This window comes from Jaculus jaculus, chromosome 13 (assembly GCF_020740685.1).
Source record: "Jaculus jaculus isolate mJacJac1 chromosome 13, mJacJac1.mat.Y.cur, whole genome shotgun sequence".
NCBI lineage: Eukaryota > Metazoa > Chordata > Mammalia > Rodentia > Dipodidae > Jaculus > Jaculus jaculus.
The window spans coordinates 9,558,347-9,578,319 of NC_059114.1; the positions used below are offsets into that span (position 1 = coordinate 9,558,347).

A 19,973-nucleotide genomic window follows, 5' to 3' on the forward strand; every position below is an offset into this window, starting at 1 on the left:
CATGCATCTGGAGCTCCTTTGTGGGGGGCTGGATGCCCTGGTGTGCCCATTTTCTCCCTCTTTCTGCCACCCCCCCAAATAAATAAAGTATATATGTTTTAAAAAAGGCAAGGAAGGAAAAAGATGCCATCCATCTCTATCCCAAGATATCCCAAGCTGGAGCTGCTCAAGACTTGGATAATCAGAATTTGGGATTGAGCCCAGGGCTTTTTGCATGATAGGCAATTGATTTAACATTTTCATCCTCAATTCAAGAATCATCACTTGATGGGAAGAATGAGTTGTATTGAGCAAGACAGATTGGGCCAAGCATTTGAAGATGCCTTTGAAGTAATGCAGTAGCACTCAAGCAGGGATCTTCAGTATACCCCAGATTACAAAACTTACATGGCTTTCATTAACCAATACCCTCACATCAGAAGCAATTCCAGCTACTATGGAATGTTGCCTGCTGAGGAAGGAGCCTGCCTGTCACTGGAGAACTGTAGTAAACACTGCTGGAGACTTCTGTTTGGAAGAAAACACTCATCCAGCTCTGCAGAACATAACTGAAAACCAGTTGGAACAGACTGTCCTTTTCCAGCAAAAAGGAGGAAAAGGTCGGAGGAAGCTGTGACTCTTTGAACACCTGTTCAAGTCCCTGTGTACTCCCAAGATGATGTCCTGTATTCATTGGGTAGATAAAGCCAAAGGTATCTTTCAGTTTGTATCAAAAAACAAAGAAAAACTTGCTGAGCTTTGGGGAAAGAGGAAAGACAACCGGAAGACCATGACTTACCAGAAAATGGCCCGAGCCCTAAGGAACTATGCAAGGACTGGGGAAATCACCAAAATCCGGAGAAAGCTGACCTACCAGTTCAGTGAGGCCGTCCTGCAGAGGCTGTCCCCGTCGTCCCACTTCCTGGGGAAAGACATCTTCCACTCACAGTATGTCCAGCCCTGTCAGGACTACCTCAGCTTAAACAGCTGGAATGGAAACTACTATGCGTATGCCAATTAACCCTAGCTCCTTTCTTGCCTTCCTCGGCTTCAGAAAAACTCCAAGCTGGGTTGGGTTGTTGGCTCAGCAGTTAAAGGCAACTTATCTGTAAAGCCTGACGGCCTGGGTTCGATTTCCCAGTACCCATGTAAAGCAAGATGCACAAAGTGGTGCATGTGTCTGGAGTTGGTTTGCAGCGGCAGGAGGACCAGGTATGCCCATTCTCTCAAAATAAAGAAAGATTGCAAGCTTCAGGGCTGTTCTTGTAAGGCAAAGGCAGCTACCTAATATACCCATGGCTTCGGCCCCGTCCCTGTGGATCAAAATAAATGTCTACTAAAAAAAAAAAAAAAAAAAAAAGGCAAGGAAGCAGGGCATAGTGGTGCATACCTTTAATCCCACTTGGGAGGTCGAGGTAGGAGGATTGTGAGTTCAAGGCTGTTTTAGATGTTTGGCAAGGGGGTTGGGGACAAAGAGGAGCTGCAGCCTGAGATGTGTCTCAGTGTAGAAACTGCAGAAGACCATGGACAATTCAGTGACGGAAGCTTCTATGTCCTTTCAAGCCAGGACCCTTCCCTCTAATCTGACCACCTTTAGCATGAATGACTTAACTAAGCAGCTCAAAGGGGCTGAGTGATCTTGGGTTTCTCCTTAAGGCCAAGAGATTCCTCTTTTTTTTTTTTTTTTTTTTTTAAGGTTTTTTGAGGTAGAGTCTCACTCTAGCTCAGGCTGACTTGGAATTCATTATGTAGTCTCAGGGTGGCCTTGAACTCACAGCGATCCTCCTACCTCTGCCTCCCGAGTACTGGGATTAACGGCGTGCACCACTATGCCTGGCCCAAGGGATTTCTTTGCTCATCTTCTCTTTGGGAAAAGGAGGATAAAAATCTCTTGTGGAGGGGATAGAGCTCCTCCAGCCCTCTTTGTAATCCTGACCCTGCTTCCTTCTGGAGCAGAGCTTTTGTGCTGAGTCAGTTTGACAGTCTTCCAACAAGAACAGAAGTAGTGGAGGCCGCAATGCAGGGGCCATTAAAGGAACTATTTTTAGGTTATGTTTTAATCTTCATCGGCACAAGCAGCGAGATACAAAGCTTGAAAGTAGCTAGACCCAGAAGATGCCAGCAGGGACAAAAAATCTCAGGCAAGTAGGTCAAGAAAAAGACAAGACCTCACTATGCGGAGAGAAAACAGTGCCCGGATGCACAGGCAGCAGAAGGCAGGGGAGGGGGAGCTGCTCAGAGTCCGGCTCTCCAGTGTTACTTGCCACCCAGGAAGGGGAGGGAAGCAAAAGGAAGGCACAGTGCCTTCCAAAGAGTAGGACGAACCAGACCTGGGGAGTTTGTTCAAAATACATTTTCAGCACTGGAGTGATGGTTCAGTGGTTAAGGCACTTGCCTGCAAAATCTAACAACCCCTGGGTTTAATTCCCCAGTACCCACGTAAAGCCAGAGTGGCACATGTCTGAAGTTTGTTTGCAGTGGCCAGAAGCGCTGGCACACCCATTCATTCCCTCTCTCTCTCTGTGCAAATAATACACACACACACAAACACACTTTCATGGGACAGGCATGGGGGCACATGCCTTTAATCCCAGCATTTGGGAAGCTGGGGTAGGAGGGTTGCCCTGAATTCCAAGCCGGCCTTGGGGCAACAAAATGAGTTCCAGGTCATCCTGGGCTAGAGTGAGACCCTGCCTCGAAAACAAAATACATTTCCTTGGGCTTTCTTAGGTCAACTGAGTCAGAATGCTGGAGCTGGGCTTGAAAATGAGCTTTTCTGAACTCCCAGGACAGGTACCTCATGTAAGCGCAGTCTGAGACTCTCAAGGCTGAAGAGCCTATACATCTGAAAGCCAAAGAAAGGATGTCACTGTGAGGTGAAGAAGGGGGAGGGTGGTAGTCGTTCAAGGGTTAAGTGACATTCTTCTCTTGCTGGACTTCTGCTTTCCGTGCAAAGGGTGCTGGCACAGTGAGCCCCTTTCCCAGGTTTCCTCCACAAAATTCTTATCTTGGGCTGGAGAGATGGCTTAGCAGTTAAGCGCTTGCCTGTGAAGCCTAAGGACCCTTGTTTGAGGCTCGATTCCCCAGGACCCACACAAGCCAGATGCACAAGGTGGCACATGCATCTGGAGTTCGTTTGCAGTGGCTGGAGGCCCTGGCGTGCCCATTCTCTCTCTCTCTCTCTGCCTGTTGCTCTCAAATAAATAAAGCTAAGTGATAAGCTGAGCACGGCAGTGCCTTTTACACCGCAGGTCCAGGCTACCAAGGATCAGTTACAGTGCACTTAAGAGTAGACATGCTTGTATTGAAGTATAAACTTCACTAATGTTAAAAAAAAAAAAAAAAGCTTGGGCTGGAGAGATGGCTTAGCGGTTAAGCGCTTGCCTGTGAAGCCTAAGGACCCCGGTTCGAGGCTCGGTTCCCCAGGTCCCACGTTAGCCAGATGCACAAGGGGGCGCACGCGTCTGGAGTTCATTTGCAGAGGCTGGAAGCCCTGGCACGCCCATTCTCTCTCTCTCTCCCTCTATCTGTCTTTCTCTCTGTGTCTGTCGCTCTCAAAAAAATAAAAATTTTTTAAAAAAAAGCTTGAAAAAGCTAGATAAACTATGACAAAAGCAAAACTTGTCAGCCTGGACTAGAGTGAGATCCTACATCTAAAAACCAAAAAAAAAAAAAAAAAAAAAAAAAAAAAGGAAAACTCATTTCAAAAATTCAAAAATGGACTGATTTGCACATGTGTTTTGTGTGCCAAGTTCTCTTGCTGCTTGCAAACACCTGTTCAGCTTTATGTGGTTGGGCTGAGGAACTGAATTCAGGTTAGCAGGCTTTACATGCAAGCTCCTTTAACTGTTGAGCCCATCTCCCTGGGCCCTAATTTATTTATTTTTCCTTTTCTTTAAGAGAATTAGTGCACCAGGGCCTCAGCCACTGCACTATAACTCCAAATCCTTGTGCCACCTAGTGGGCATGTGCGATCTTGTGCTTGCCTCACCTGTGTGCATCTAGCTTACATGGGATATGCAGATTGAACATGGGTTCTTAGGCTTTGCAGGCAAGGGCCTTAACTGCTAAGCCATCTCTTCAGCCCCTAATTTTTTAAAAAGTATTTTTGTTTGCGAGAGAGATACAAAAATAGGCAGGTAGAGAGAAAGAGAATATGGGTGTGCCAGAGCCTCTAACCACTGCAAATGAACTCCAGATGTGTGTACCCCTTGTGCATTTGGTTTATGTAGATCCTGGGGAGTTGAACCTGGGTCCTTTGGCTTTGCAGGCCAAGTGCCTTAACCGCTAAGCCATCCCTCCAGCCCAGCCCCTAATTTTTAAAAATATATTTTATTTACTAATTTGAGAGAGAGAGAGAATGGGCACACCAGGGCCTCCAGCCACTGCAAACCAACTCCAGATGCATATGACCCCTTGTGGATCTGGCTTATGTGGGTCCTGGAGAATCAAATTGGCATCCTTTGGCTTTGCAGGCAAACGCCTCAACCACTAAGCCATCTCTCCAGAACCTAATTTCTTCTTTTTTTTTGAGGTAGGGTCTTGCTTTAGTCCAGGCTGACCTGGAACTCACTATGTAGTCTCAGGGTGGCCTTGAACTCAAGTGATCCCCCTGCTTCTGCCTCCCAAGTGTTTGGATTAAAGGTGTGTACCATCATGCCCAGCCTAATTTATTTATTTATTTTGGTTTTCCAAGGTAGGATCTCGCTCTATCCTAGGCTGACTTATGTAGTCTCAAGCTGGCCTTGACCTCACAGCAATCCTACCTCTGCCTCCAGAGTGCTGGGATGAAAGGCATGCACCATCATGCCTGGCCTAATTAATGAAAAAAAATTGTTGGGCGTGGTGGAAGCATATCACTACCATAAAGATTCTCCTCACTTGGTCTCACCTTCCTACCCAAGTGCTAACCAGGCCTGACTGCTTAGCTTCCAAAAACAGATTAGATTGGTCTCATTTTGGGCTGTGGCTGTATTATTCACTGGCAAATAGCTCTGTATATGATTCTTCAACATGAATCTCACTGGCCATGAAAACACACAAGATTTAGAACTACCCTCTGTATTTGTCTTCTAACACTGGATACCTGTTAAGGTATTTGAAACATGCAATGATCAATGTCTGGCTAATAAAAGACAATGGCAGGTCTAGTGGAAAGAATGAACAGGGAGAAAGGAGACTGGGAATCTGTTGATAGACTTCTCTGTGACTGGGTAACAGAAACCTAGGATAATAAATATACCAAGATGAGGACTACCCCCTCCTCCAACAAAACAAACAAGGACCACATGAACAAGCAGGTGGCATCTAGGCAATCAGAATCCTTTTGTACCCTTTTTTCTTGGCCACCTTAAAAAAACCCTACCCAATGTTCTTGATACTGTCCATGGCCTCCTGCCCTTCCAGACTGCCCAAGAAGTCACAGCCAAAGGACATTGGTCAGGTAACACTTTAATTAGCTAATGTCTTTGGAGAATAACAAGAACACGTGGCCAGAGCAGAAAGCATAGACTGGGAACTCAGGTCAGGGTCTTGGTGGGACAACAGGCTAAGAGGGAGGTCAGCGATGGCTGAAGAATCCCTGAGGATGGTTATATTTAAATGGCTTCATCCTGCTTGGACCCCTAGAGAAACAAGACGAGAGAGAGCAGTTAATAACATGCCAGCTGGACTGATAAAATAAATCACAGTTCATTTACACAAGAGAATAACAAATACCTGTTATGGGGAGAGGTCAGAATTACTTGGCCCAGGACATTGTGAGAAAAATTAGACTGCAATACAGCAAAGGTATCACACCATTCTTGTTAAAATTGTCTCTCTGTGCTCAGAAATGTGTGAACAGAAACCTAGAAGGACCCTCAATGTAGTAAGCATTTTGGGACATGGACTGGACATTCACTTTTTCAATTTTATATGTATATATAATTTTTTTTTCTTTTTTTTTGAGGTAGGGTCTCACCCTGGCCCAGGCTGACCTGGAATTAACTATGTAGTCTCAGGGTGGTCTTGAATTCACTGCGACCCTCCTACCAGCACCACACCTGGCTGCTTTTTACATTTTTTCCTTCACTTCTACAATTATTGAAGTACAGCACATTTGATTAAAAATATAAATGATGAGTTGGGTATATTGGTGCACGCCTTTAATCCCAGCACTTGGGAGGCAGAGGTAGGAGGGATCACCATGAGCTAGAGAGAGACCCTACTTTGAACCCCCCCCAAAAAAAGAAACCAAAAAAACAGTAAAAAGCCCCTCTCTCACAAAGATTCCCACACAGATAGGAGGAGTCCGGGAGTAAAAAGAATCTCACCAGCCCAAGAACTGGGATGTGTACCTCTCAGGTGTCATGCCCAGCATTTTATAGGTTTTACAGATGAAGAAACAGGTTTAGGAAGCAAAAGAGGCAAATTTCAGAGCGTGTCTGAACTAAAGCCTGTTTGCTCCAAGAAGGCTGAAAGTCATGGCAGTCAGACCAAAGCCTCAATTCTATGAAACTGTTTCTGCTGCCATTCTGGGCCCCAAGCAAAGCCTCAACAGAGGTGCCTCTGCGGCAGTGGTTACAAGGGAGGAAAGTCTATTTCCCACTAGTATCTGAGAGGTACAAAACCCTCTTTTCCATCGGTGGCTGAGGGCTTGCCCAGTCTGTGCTGTGCCTAACATTTTTATTTATTTGCAAGCATAAAGAGACACAGAAGGGAGAGACACATTAGAGAATGGGCACAACAGGGTCTGGCATTTTATGCACTCCATGTCATTTAATGCAATCTTCCCAATAGCACATGAAGGAGGTACTGCTTGGAGGGGCAGGGCACAGATCCCTCGTCTCAACAGAGAGGAGGTGGAATTCAAACCTCAGCCCTGGTTCATATCCAAGATGTCACAGGCCATTCAACAGCAGAAGGGCACAGCGCGACTTGGCGCATCTCGGTAGAGTGCTGATGGAGAAGCCTCAGCACGACAATACGAGCTGCATCTCACCCAGGTCTACTGCTACTCACACCACCGCTCTGCACATCATCCCCTGGGTGACAGCCCAGTCCACAGCCTCGGTTTACCCGCTGTGGTGTTAACTCAGTCTTCCCAGACTACCAACAGAACTCAACACTTCAGGAAATGGACCTTCTGGGAATCACTTGAGAAGCCATGTAGGGGCTCCCACTCTGGGAATGTGCTATTTGTGGGCTGAGGTGGGAAGAGCTGCGGTTTCACACAAGCCCGTTTAAGGTCAGCAAGACTGGCCTCCGGCAGCCAGCTCTACTCCCCTGCAGCCACCCGAGGCTGAAGCTGGTTACCATCAGGCAGCGCCATGAACCAGGCCAGCAGAGGTGCAGACAAGGAAGGATGTTGGGACAGCTCCCAGGGCCTGGACTGGCCATGCAGGAATGAGGTGAGGCACTCTTCAGGCTGAGGTTTTATTTTGTTTATTTCTGGGACAGAAACTTCCTATGTAGCCCAGACTGGCCTTAAAATCAGAGCAATCCAGCTGCCTTTGCCTCCCTAGTATTGTGATTAGAGGTGTATGCCACTATGCCAAATATTTCCTCACCCCCTGTCAGAGGTAGGAGGGATTACCATGAGTTCGAGGCCACCCTGAAACTACACAGTGAATTCCAGGTCAGCCTGGACTATAGAGAGAGCCCCTACTTTGAACCTTCCCCCCACCAAAAATCCCCCCAAAACAGTAAAAAGACCCTCTCTCACAAAGTGAAGCTGGGTGTGCTGGCACATACCTTCAGTCCTAGCATTTGGGAGGCAGAGGTAGGAGGATCGCTGTGAGTTCAAGGCCATCCTTAGACTACAGACTGAATTTCAGGTCAGCCTGGGTTAGAGTGAGACCCAACCTCAAAAACAACAACAACAACAACAAAAAAACCCCAAAATAAAACTAAAAATAAAATAATCTTATTAGAGAGAGACAGAGGCAGATAAATAGAGGAAGAGAATGGGCATACCAGGGCTTCTAGACACTGTAAATGAACTCCAGACTCATGTGCCACCTTGTGCATATGGCTTACGTGGGTCCTGGGGATTCAAACCTGGGTCTTTTCACTTTGCTGGCAAGTGCCTTAACTGCTAAACCATCTCTCCAGCCCTTTTATTTGTTTTCTTTTTCTTTTTCTTAGGTAGGGTCTCTCTAGCCCAGGCTGACTTGGAATTCAGTCTGTAGTCTCAGGGCAGCCTTGAACTCATGACAATCCTTCTATCCTCTGCCTCCCGAGTGCTGGAATTAAAGGTGTGTGCAACCACGCCCAGCTGGATTTTAATTTTTGCTTTGAACAAACACAGGGCATCTGGAAAGGCACATGCCCTCTGTGCCAGGCTATATCTAATGAGACCCAGCCTCTTGTAGGGCTCTGAACTTTGCCTATGTCCCTTTAAGAAGTCAACAGAGGGCTGGAGAGATGGCTTAGCGGTTAAGTGCTTGCCTGTGAAGCCTAAGGAGCCCGGTTCGAGGCTCAAGTCCCCAGGACCCACGTTAACCAGATGCACAAGGGGGCGCACGCGTCTAGAGTTCGTTTACAGTGGCTGGAGGCCCTGACGCACCCATTCTCTCTCTCTACCTCCTCCTGTCTGTAGTCTCAAATAAATAAATAAAAATAAACAAAACATAAAATTAAATTAAAATTTAAAAAAAAGAGGTCACCAGCGCCCAGCCCTACCTGAAGAGCCGCAGGCACATCTTCTCCTGGGGGAACTCCCTGGGCCCCTCCACGCTGTCGTCATGGCTCTCAGTTTCCAGGTAGACGTCCAGCAGCACACACAGCCGCTGCAGCTGGTTGGTCAAGAGCTGGTAGCTGGGCCGGGGGCCGCAAAGCTCCTTGTAGCACACATTGACCTCACTCTCCATAGCCTGTGTGGAAGGAAGGCCAGCACCTCAGCACTGCTTTCCTGAGCATGGCTGACCACACTGGCTGGGCTTCTGTCCCCACCTGAGCCTGAGGCCACCATAAGAACTGCAGTTGGTGCCTATATAGAAGCTAGGCCTACTGCCTTGTCCTGAACTCCCCTTTCCTCAAGACAATGGAGTCTTCCCAATTCTCACCCCCCTGCCCTGCAGGACCCCCCCCTCCTCAAATGCCCAGTCATTTGTAGAGAACTTGGGTCAATGTGCAGAGAAAGCCCTCCAGTTATTTGTAGGGAACCTGGGTCAATGTGCAGAGAAAGCCCTCCAGTCATTTGTAGGGAACCTGGGTCAATATGCAGAGAAAGCCCTCCAGTCATTTGTAGGGAACCTGGGTCAATATGCAGAGAAAGCCCTCCAGTCATTTGTAGGGAACCTGGGTCAATGTGCAGAGAAAGCCCTCCCAGGCACACGTCAGAAGGCGCTGAATCAAGACCTTATCTACGAGCAGCTGCAGCTACCTCACTGACATCTCGTTCGGGAATTTCTAGGATGTGTCTCAGCTGACCTCACTCACACCGACGCCCAAGGCAAACACGGCTATTCTATAACTGGGAAAAGGCTGTGGGTCTCAGTCTCAAGTGGGTGAGATGGGATGACCCCTATTTCTGCTACACCACAGCACATTTTCAAGTCCTACTGAGCCTTGTTTTGGTAACTGAGGTAGCGGCCATGCCCTCAGCTGGGGTACATTCTGTTACAGCCCACACCCTATTCTTCCCAATACCCACAGTACCCGAATATTATCATCGTTGCTGTTGGTTTTCTCCCCTTTCCAATTCAGACAGAGCCGGAATATGGGTGGGATAGAGGAGTAGCCAGGGTTCAACACCACAGCAGCCTGGAGTTTGGCTGGGAGGAGAGATAGGAGGAAAAGCCAGGTGTCACCATGTATTCCATGGTGGCCCCCCACCTAAACGCAAGGCTAACTCAGATGTCTCTGATGGCTTGACACATGCTTCTAAATGTCTCTGATTAACTTAAGTGCTGCAGAGTACACTAGTACTAATTGTTCCAGAATCAAAGTGGAAGTGTCAAGTAACAATTCTGGTTACAAAAAAGATCTTGTTCTATTTGCTGTGCCATGGCATTGGTCCATCTTGGGTTTGCCCATGGATTCAATATAGTACCTTAAAAAAAGTTTGCAGCCAGGTATGGTGGCACACACCTTTAATCTCAGCACTAGGGAAACAGAGATAGGAGGATCACAGTGAGTTTGAGGCCAGCCTGACACTGTGTAGTGAGTTCCAGGTCAGCCTGGGCTAGAGCAACCCTATCTCAAAAAAAACCAAAACAAAAACCAAGTTCTCCAGGTGTTTTCTTTTGAGACAGCATCTCATGTGAACCACTCTTAGCCTCAAACTCAGGATGCAGCCTGAACTACAATATGATACACTATCTAAATAAACAAAATCACAACTATGTGAGCTAAATGAACTCTTCTTTACTTAAAATATCTATAGGGCTAAGGAGATGGCTCAGTGGTTAAAGGCACTTGCTTGCAAAGCTTTATGGCCTAATTTTAACTCCCCAGTACCTATACAAAGCTAGATGTTAGCCTGACCTCGAGTGCGATCCTACCTTGAAAAAGCAGAAACAAAAAAGACTAGTACAGACCACAGACCACTTTCTCAGCAGCTTGGTAGCGCAGCAGCAAGGCTGTGGTGGGGATGGTGAGAGCCTATGGGCAGCGCTAGGCTTGTTGAGGCTAGGACAGGACAACACAGCAACCCAGGCAAAGCATCTGGGTGGCTCCAGCAGGAGGCCCTGGCGAAGTCAGACGGCAGAAGAGATCTGAGGAATCAAGCTTTCAACGTTTCTACAGGGAGCTCAGGAACTGAGGAAGGGAGAGGGCAGTCCTGTTGCCCTGCCCTTTACAACTACAGAACGACCCATCTGTCCTGCAGTGAGGGGACAGACAGGTTTAATGCTAAAGCACAACAGCAAAAGGCAAAAATAAGCTGAAGTCAGACTAGGCCTGTGATTAGGCCATAATTTCCTCAGCTATAAAATGGGACGAGACCATTACTCTAGTGACTTGAGGACTAAGTGACATGAAGCATGTTTGTGGCTGGCTGCACTGAATGGCGGCTCCCTGTCACTACTGTCCCTGGGATCGGACTCCAGGAGCTCATCTTCTTTTGGACAACGCCCAGGCATGGCGATGCTTAACGAGTATCCTTGTAACGAGAGCCCTTGTCACCAGTCCAGCGGTTACCTACCTGTGCCCCTTTCAATGAGTGCTAAGTAGTAGAGATTGGTGTCACCAGCTAGTCCTGCCTCCACGATGTCCTTGGTGAAATGCAGCTCCTAGAACAAGCACCACAGATGAGACAGGTGAGCCGCCGATGTGCCAATAAAATCCTTTCTTTTCTGGTGGGGGTGGGAGACAGGAGCAGAGGAGACATAGTCCTGTGGTCCCTAGGACATCAAGGGTGACTTGCCCTTCTTTTACCTACCATGTAATCCTCATGGGGAATTGTCACCCACTTTACAAGACGAGAGACCACCTTGGCAGGGAAGAGGTACTGGCAGTCACTGGTAACGGGTACAATGCCATGTTCTGAGAGAGAATGAGAGGTAGTGTCACAGGCAGAAATCAGGTGCCAAAAGTTCTGTAATTAGCATCCACCTGGGGCCCTCTGAAGGGCTAAAGCAACCCTGCCCCTGTTCAGGTACGTCTGGTACTCAAGAGGTACCAGGTCACCACATGCCAGCAATAGAGGCCCATCAACCTGACCTTTGCTTCATGCAGGGATACATGCCTATGGCTAGACTGAGCCCCTGAATCTACAATGCCTGATCCTTAATACAGAAGACATCCAGCAAACAAAAACCCTGTGGTCCTAAGCGCCAGAGCCTCTGCAGCAGGAACTGTTAATTAGATCAAATAGCCCAGAGGGCTGGGTTTGCTCAGCTGACCTTGACAGAAGAACAAACTGCAGTATTCTGTGTCAGTTCCTCTAAGGAAGAGGAGCTGACAAACTCTCCTGGGTAAGTTCCTGCTAGCAACGCGAAAGCAAATATGCCAGTGCAAGAAATGCTGTCTGCGTGACAACCATTCAACCTTGGGACAAAAAAAAAAAAAAAAAAAAAAAAAAAAAGCTGACAATTATGATGGGGAAGGAGGCCTGATGGACAGGTGACTGCTGCCTTGGAGAGCTCAGCATCCACGTGGAGCCAAGGACTTGAGGAGAGCAGGGCAAGGGCACTTAGATGCTGGGAAACCCATCTAGCGTAACAGAGACCTTTTTTTTTCCTTGAGGTAAGGTCTCGCTCTAGCCCAGGCTGACCTGGAATTCACTATGTAGTCTCAGGGTGTCCTCAAACTCAGAGCGATCCTCCTACCTCTGCCTCTCAAGTGCTGGGATTAAAGGTGTGCACCACCACACACAGCAACCTTCATATTTTTTTTTTGTTTTGGGACAAAAAATAGCCTAGGCTGAGATCAAACTTGGAGTTCTTATGCTCCAGCCTCCTTAATGCTAGGATTTTTTTTTTTTTTTTCCTGAGGAAGGGTCTCACTCTAGCCCAGGCTGACCTGGAATTCACTATGTGGTCTCAGGGTGGCCTTGAACTCACAGGGATTCTCCTACTTCTGCCTGCCTGCTGGGACTGAAGGTGTGTTCAACCATGCCCAGCTGTCTCTCCCACCCCCCACCCCTTTGAGGCAAGGTCTCACTCTGACCTAGGCTGCTGGGAAACTCACTCTGTAGCCTAGGGTGTCTTGACCTCATAGCAGTCTTAATTCACCACCACACCCATTTACCAGATCTGACTTCCCTCATCCCAAGTCTTGTGAACACTTGTCAAGTTTTTACAGAATACCTAGGTAGGTGACTTACTATACTCACCTAGGGGCTTAGGAGAAAACCCAGGGGGCTGAGCCTCACCCCAGGGAGCACCACTTCAGTAGGCCTTGGATGATGAGGCATGAGGGGTGGTCTTAGTATGGCTGTATTCAATGGGCTGAATGTGAGCTCAGTGAATGCAGAATGCCCCACTGTTCCTTTCCCGACACTCTGCTGGGTGCCTGGCATGAATCGGGTTCTCGCTGAATCCTTGCAGAGCACATACTGAATCAGTTGTACAGACCTAGGATGTGCTGCCTCACGGAACCTGTGAACTTATGCCTCCAAAAGGCTTTGTCTTCCTTTGGGAGGGCCAGCATAGAACCTCTGCTGAATGGATGGCTAGACCAAACCCTGCTCAGTAAATCCAATAACCCAGACCCCTGATCTGTCACCAGGATTTATGAGTTCTGAGGGAAAGGCTGTTGCTTTTGCCCCTATGTTGTCTCAGTGGCTGTCAGGTCCTGGACCCAGCTTACCCAGAGATGCAAACTGTTTGTGGAGAGCCAGACGGGACTGCACCCTGGTCTTTAACAGTTTCATGGTGGTCTCCATGTGGCTGGCGCTCTGCGAGTGGTCGGCCATCACCATGTGCTGAATGGCAATGAGAGTACAGACCTGAGTGGTTCCCATCTCTTCTCCCAGGACACCCCTCCTCCTGGGAACTACCACTATGCTCCAAGGTGGGCACTGTATAGTAATGGCAGTATTTACCCACACTGACAGGCCAGATCCTGAGTCCTGACAGGAACACAAGCTGCTGGGTTCTCACAAGCTGTGACCACTTCTGAGAAAAGGCAGGCTTTGGCTAAAATGCCTGACGTCTTGGGATTCCACCCCTTCTCATTTGTGGCATCCTTGTACACATCCAAAAGAGTGGTAGACCTGCAGTTGTGCCATACCTAGAGCCAGGACTAAGTTCCCTTTGGTCTACAAGGCTACCAGGCTCACAGAGAGGGCAAAAGCATCACAATACTTGTAGGCTGGGACATTAGTGACCTGAGTAGATGGACAGATCACAGCTCCAATGACAGGCATTTTGCTAGATAAAAGGCCCACCAAACTACCAGAGGCTTTTCTGCCATCTCTCCAGGAGCAGAGGAGATACAGTGCCTCCACCAAGGAGGTAAAGGCAGAGCACATACACACCTGGGGCTGCTCTTTGGGGAAGTGGAGGCCGCCCAGCTTCTGTACCCACAAATATGGGTGACCTAGCTCAAGTACATAATCTCTCAAAGTCAGAATGCTGCAGAAAAGACAGAATACAAATAACTTTATAGGGTCTTGAGAGATGCCTTAGGTTAACACACAGTTAAGGTGCTTGCCTGCAAAACCAAAGGACTCAGGTTTGATTCCGCGTTACCATGTAAAGCCAGATGCAGGAGGTGGAACATGCATCTGGAGTTTGGCTGCAGTGGCTGGAGGCCCTGGCACACCTTTCCCTCTGTCTCTCTTCTCTCTCTGGTTGTAGATAAATAAATACAAATATTTTAAATAATTTATTGTTATTTATTTGCAAGCAGAGAGAGAGGAGACAGAATGGGCACGCCATGGCCTACAGCCACTGCAAACGAACTCCAGAACCCCTTGTGCATCTGGCTTACATGGCTCCTGGGGAATCAAACCTTAGGCTTCCCCTCAACTGCTAAGCCATCTCTCCAGCCCCATCAATAAAATTATTTTAAAAAATCATTTCATAGGCTGAGGATCTAGCTCAATGGTAGAAAACTTGCACAGAATGCACAGCCCTAATTTCAATCCCCAGTATTAGGGGGAAAACATTAAGTTTTTTGCTGTAGTACCTGGATATAGTGCTACTTTCATCCTCTCATGCCCCAGAGACAAGTCAGTCCCACCGAGTTAACACCCCTCACCTTCATCAGCTCTCTACTAGCAACTTCATCTCTACCTTCGAAGCCTTCAACTCAAGCAAGTCTCAACGAGGCACTGATCTCTTCACTGCTTATTCAATTTATAAAAGCTTTAAAAAATTCTGAAGCCAGGCATGGTGGCACATGCTTTTAATCACAGTACTTGGGAGGCAGAGGTAGGAGGATCACCATGAGTTCGAGGCCACCCTAAGAGTACATAGTGAATTTCAAGTCAGCCTAAGCTAGAATAAGACCCTACCTCGGAACCCCCCTCCCCAAAAAAAGTTCTGAATATTTAGGGCTGGAGAGATAGCTTAGTGATTAAGGTGCTTGCCTGCAAAGCCAAGGGACCCAGGTTGGATTCCCCAAAACCCATGTAAGCCAGATGCACAAGGTGGCACTTATGTCTGGAGTTTGCTGCAGTGGCTGAAGGTCCTGGTGTGCCCAATCTCTCCCAAGTAAATAAAAAAAAAATTCTTAATACTTGGCCAGGTGTGGTAGTGCATGCACTTAATCTCAGCACTTGGGAGACAGAAGTAGGAAGATCACTGAGTTCAGAGCCAGCCAGGGACTATAAAGTCACAGGTCAGCCTGGGTTATGGTGAGACCTTACTTTGGAAAACAAAATAAAAAAAATCACTGATACTAAAAAAATTGCTGAGCGTGGTAGTACACACCTTTAATCCCAGCAATTGGGAGGCAGAGGAAGGAGGATTGAGGAAGGAGGATTGCCTTAAGTTTGAGGCTACATAGTGAATTCCAGGTCAGCCAGAGTGAGACCCCACCTAAAAAAAAAAAAAAAAAAAAAAAAAAAAAACTACTCGTGGAACTATAATGTTACACATTTTCTTGTATTATTATTATTATTATTATTTTTGAGGTAGGGTCACTCTGGCCCAGGCTGACCTGGAATTCACTATGTAGTCTTAGGGTGGCTGCAAACTCACGGCAATCCTACCTCTGTCTCCTGCATGGCATGATGGGATGAAAGCTGTGTGCCACCACACTGGGAGTCTGTTGATACAGGTTTACTGCAGTGCTACAGAACACAGGGCACTAACACTGAGTCGGATCCCTGGCCATCATCATGTGTTTATATGCTCCCCAAGTTTCTGCCCTTCTATCTGTTTCCACCTTTCTGTGATACCCCTTTGTCTTGTATACAAGGGCATTTGTCCCCTGCAATCCCAAGGTCCTCTGGGTGACTTCTGGCCTTTAATAGGTCCCCAGCTTGGGCCTGAGCCACCACACACACTCAGAAGCTATGGAGGACAAAACACTGCTGACTCACCCAACTTTATCAAACTGATACTGGTTGGCTGGATTTGGAGTTTTCTTTCCATGATCCCCAGGGTACAAGCAGCTCAGGACCGAGTCAGGAGACAGCAAGTCTCTGTGGAAGGAAGAAGAGATTACAGTGGACATGCCAGCCAACATCATCCTTCAAGGTGGACCTGGACATTTGGGATGGTAATGCCACCACTTGGCTCTCATGTTGGCCACCATCCTTTACTGAATGTGTCCTGGGGGCCAGACCTGTTATGTGCTTCAAACAAGTACTCACTCACAACCCCACAGGAAGGGAGGACTGGTATTCCCATTTTCTAGAAGATAAACTCAAGTCTTTGAAAGACCATTCTAAGGTCATGCTGCTAGTAAGTTCAGGGGCCAAAGCTCATACTATTTGATCAGAGAAGTATTCTTTTTCTTTTTTTCCAAGGTAATGTTTCACTCTAGTCCAGGCTGACCTGAAAATCACTATGTAGTTTCAGGGTGGCCTTGAACTCACAGTGATCCACCTATCTCAGAATCCCAAGTGCTGGGATTGAAGACATACGCCACCACTCCCAGCTCAGAGAAATATTCTTCACTATGCATTTTAAAAAAAAATTTTCCCTCAACCATCCCTTCAAGAGTTATATGGAGCCAGGTATGGTGGCATACACCTTTAATCCCAGAACCCAGGAGGCAGAGGTAGGAGGACGGCTGTGAGTTCGAGGTTAACCTGAGACTACATAGTAAATTCCTGGTCAGCCTGGGGTAGAACAAGACCCTACCTGAAAAAAAAACTCAAAAAACAAAAACAAACAAAAAGAAAAAAAAAGGGCTGGGGAAGATGGCTCAGTGATTAAACGTGCTTGCTTGCAAAGCCTGTCAGCCTGACTTCAATTCTCCAATACCCATGTAAAACCAATGTGCAAAGTGGCACATGCATCTGGAGTTCATTTACAGTGGCAAAAGGCCCCCACATGGCCATACTCATTCTCTCTCTTCCATTCTGTGCTCTTTTCTTCACAAACAACAATATTAAAATAATTAAATAAATAAGGCCCAACTTTGAAAAATAAGAATGAAAAATCATTATTTAAAGGGCTGGCCACGTAACTCAGTGATAGAGTATGGGCTTAGCATTATCAATCCATTGCATCAAGAAAAAGAAAAGGGCTGGAGAGATGGCTTCCCTGTTAAGGCACTTGCCTGTAAAGCCTAACCACCTGGGTTTGATTCCCCAGAACCCATGTAAAGCCAAATGCACAAAATGGCACAAGCATCTGAGGTTCCATGTGCAGGGTCTAAAGGCCCTGGTGTACCCATTCTCTTTGCAAATATATATATGTGTGTGTGTGTGTGTGTGTGTATGTGTATGTATGTATGTATATATGTGTGTGTGTGTGTGTGTGTGTGTGTGTGTGTGTGTGTGTGTGTGTGTGTGTATATATATATATATATATAAAATTATTTTTTTTTTAAAGAAGGGAGGACTGGAGAGATGGCTTAGCAGTTAAAGTACTTACCTGTAAAGCCTAAGGACCCAAGTTTGTTAACCCAGTACCCATATAAGCCAGACAAACAAGGCAACACATGAGTCTGGAGTTCCTTTGCGGTGGCTGGAGGCCCTGGCATGCCCATTCTGTATCTGCCTCTTCCTCTCTCCCTCTCAAATAAATAAATAAAACTAAAAAGAAGAAGAGTGGACAACAACAGACCATCTGTTATTTACCAAATGTCTTGTCTGTGGTAAGCACACACCCTGCCTCTTTACAAGTGTCCTGGGGGAAGACGATAGAATTAACAACCACAGAGAAAACAGACTCTTGAATCCAAACATTCAGGGCACCTAAGAAGTGAGCAAGTGGAATGCTCATGATAAAATGCCTCTCCTGCATCAGGAGGGCCCAGCAGCATAAACTCAGCACGTGGAAGAAGCAAGCCCTGAGCTCCCTCTGCTGGGAACAGGTCAGTCTCATCCAACATGCATCTGGACACTACCAAGCGGACTGCTGCACATGGACTCTTCAGAGTGGCTCTCAGCCAGGAGATATCTTCCATCTGGCAGACTGGGAAGGGGTGGGAAGAACTGCTACTCTACTAGATATAGGATCTGTGCCTTTCTGAGCCTAAGGGAACTTTCTCCAGCTGACAGCAGGACCAAGTCAGGACAAGACAAGGATGCTAGACCACTGAAGTATTCTTGAGTTTACCTTCAGGCCCTTTCTGTCCTCTTCTTTCCCTGGCTGAAGAACAGGACTGCCAAAGTCAGGGACTTCCTGGAGATGCTGTGGCTGTCATTACTGTGTCTCTACTCACCTTCCCTAAAACCTCTACAGAAAGCAGGGTGTCATGGCTCACACCTCGAATCTCAGCACTCAGAAGGCTGAGTTTAAAAAGAGGGTGTTATAGTCAGTTTTGCCTTCCTGGAAGGAAACACCCAACCAAGAGCAACTTGTGGGAGGAAAGGGCTTATTCTGGCATATAGACTTGAGGGGAAACTCCATGATGGCAGGGGAAACAATGGCATGAGCATAAGGTGGACAGCAGCAACAGGAGTGTGCCAAACACTGGCAAGGGGAGGCTGGCTATAACACTCATAAGCCCATCCCCAACAATTCACTGCATCCAGGATGTTCCAATTCCCAAAGTGCCACCAGCTGGGGACCTAAGCTTTCAGAACATGTAAATTTATGGGGGACACCTGATCAAGGGTCACTGCGAGTTAAGAGGCCAGCCTGGGCTAGAGTGGAACCTCACCTCAAGTGAAAGCCAAAACAAGCCACCAACCAACAACAAAAACTGCACAGTGAGGGATACCCCATGGTCATAAATCCTCCTCACACTACTTAGGAAAAGGACAAATCTGGGGAAGAAAAATCCTAGCACTTTGAGACAAAAAAAGGAAAAGACCGGGTGGGCGTAGTGACTCACACCTTTAATCCCAGCACTAGGTAGGGAGGCAGATGTGAGAAGATCCCCATGAGTTCAAGACCACCCTGAGACTACAGATTGAGTTCCAGGTCAGCCTGGGCTAGAGACCCTACCTCAAAAAACCAAAAGCAGGGATGGAGAGATGACTTAGCAGTTAAGCGCCTGCCTGTGAAGCCTAAGGACCCCAGTTCAAGGCTCGATTCCCCAGGAACCATGTTAGCCAGATGCACAAGGGGGCGCACACATTTGGAGTTCGTTCGCAGTGGCTGGAAGCCCTGGCATTCCATTCCTATTCTCTCTCTGTCTCTGCCTCTTTCTCTCTGTCTGTTGCTCTCAAATAAATAAATTAAAAGAAACAAAAAAAAGTTTAAAAACCACCAAAATCAAACAAAAGCCTAAATCTGTTTTGTTTTTTTTTTTTTTGCCCTGAGGAAGGGTCAAACTCTAGCTCAGGCTGACCTGGAATTCACTATGTAGTATCAGGGTGGCCTTGAACTCATGGAGATCCTCCCATCTCTGCCTCCCAAGTGCCACCATGCATGGCTCAAACCTTATTTTTGAATTCACATGCTTTCCATTGGCTGAAAAAAACTGGTATCTCTGCCCTACCCAGCAAATACATGGCCACGTCCTCAATCTACTGTATAGTAAAAGGGCTGCACAAACTTAAGTCAGTTAGTACATTATAAATCCCAGTGATGTGCCGGAATATAACAGAAGTCAACATGGAAGGGGTGGTGGTTTGATTCAGGTGTCCCCCATAAACTTAGGTGTTCTGAATGCTAGGTTCCCAGCTGATAGAGATTTGGGAATTAACACCTCCTGGAGGTTGTGTATTGTTGGGGGCAGGCTTATGGGTCTTATAACCAGCTCCCCCTTGCACACTCTCATATTGCTATTGTCTACCTGATGCTGGTGAGGGGGTGATGTCCACCCTCTGCTCATGCCATTGTTTTCCCCTGCCATCGTGGAGCTTTCCCCTAGAACCTGCAAGCCAAAATAAACTTCTTTTTCCCAGAAACTGCTCTTGTTGAGTGATTTCTACCAACGATGCAAACCTGACTGCAACATAAGGGACCCTAGCTTCTCCCCGAACCAGGAGAGGAATGGGCAGCAAGGGCTTTCGCCACCCCGGTCTTCCCCTGTCCCACCCATCGTGCCTG

The 19,973-nt window shown here is 47.2% G+C and overlaps 1 protein-coding gene and 1 pseudogene across 5 annotated transcripts in view; one reads left to right on the forward strand and one right to left on the reverse strand.

Moving 5' to 3' along the window:
- The first annotated feature begins 276 nt into the window (after positions 1-276).
- LOC101614418 lies at positions 277-1,000 on the forward strand (annotated as a pseudogene).
- A 4,414-nt stretch (positions 1,001-5,414) lies between these two features.
- The window catches only part of Thoc5 (THO complex 5), a 33,202-nt gene continuing 18,643 nt past the window's right edge, over positions 5,415-19,973 (reverse strand). For all 5 annotated transcript variants that reach the window (XM_045133042.1, XM_045133043.1, XM_045133041.1 and 2 more), the window contains 8 exons: positions 15,899-16,000; positions 13,886-13,982; positions 13,216-13,330; positions 11,345-11,448; positions 11,108-11,195; positions 9,622-9,737; positions 8,644-8,834; positions 5,415-5,603 (listed from right to left, as the gene is read on the reverse strand). In XM_045133042.1, coding sequence (XP_044988977.1) covers positions 5,540-5,603; positions 8,644-8,834; positions 9,622-9,737; positions 11,108-11,195; positions 11,345-11,448; positions 13,216-13,330; positions 13,886-13,982; positions 15,899-16,000 — 877 coding nt within the window. In that variant the 3' untranslated portion in view covers positions 5,415-5,539. The remainder of the gene's footprint in view (positions 5,604-8,643; positions 8,835-9,621; positions 9,738-11,107; positions 11,196-11,344; positions 11,449-13,215; positions 13,331-13,885; positions 13,983-15,898; positions 16,001-19,973) is intronic.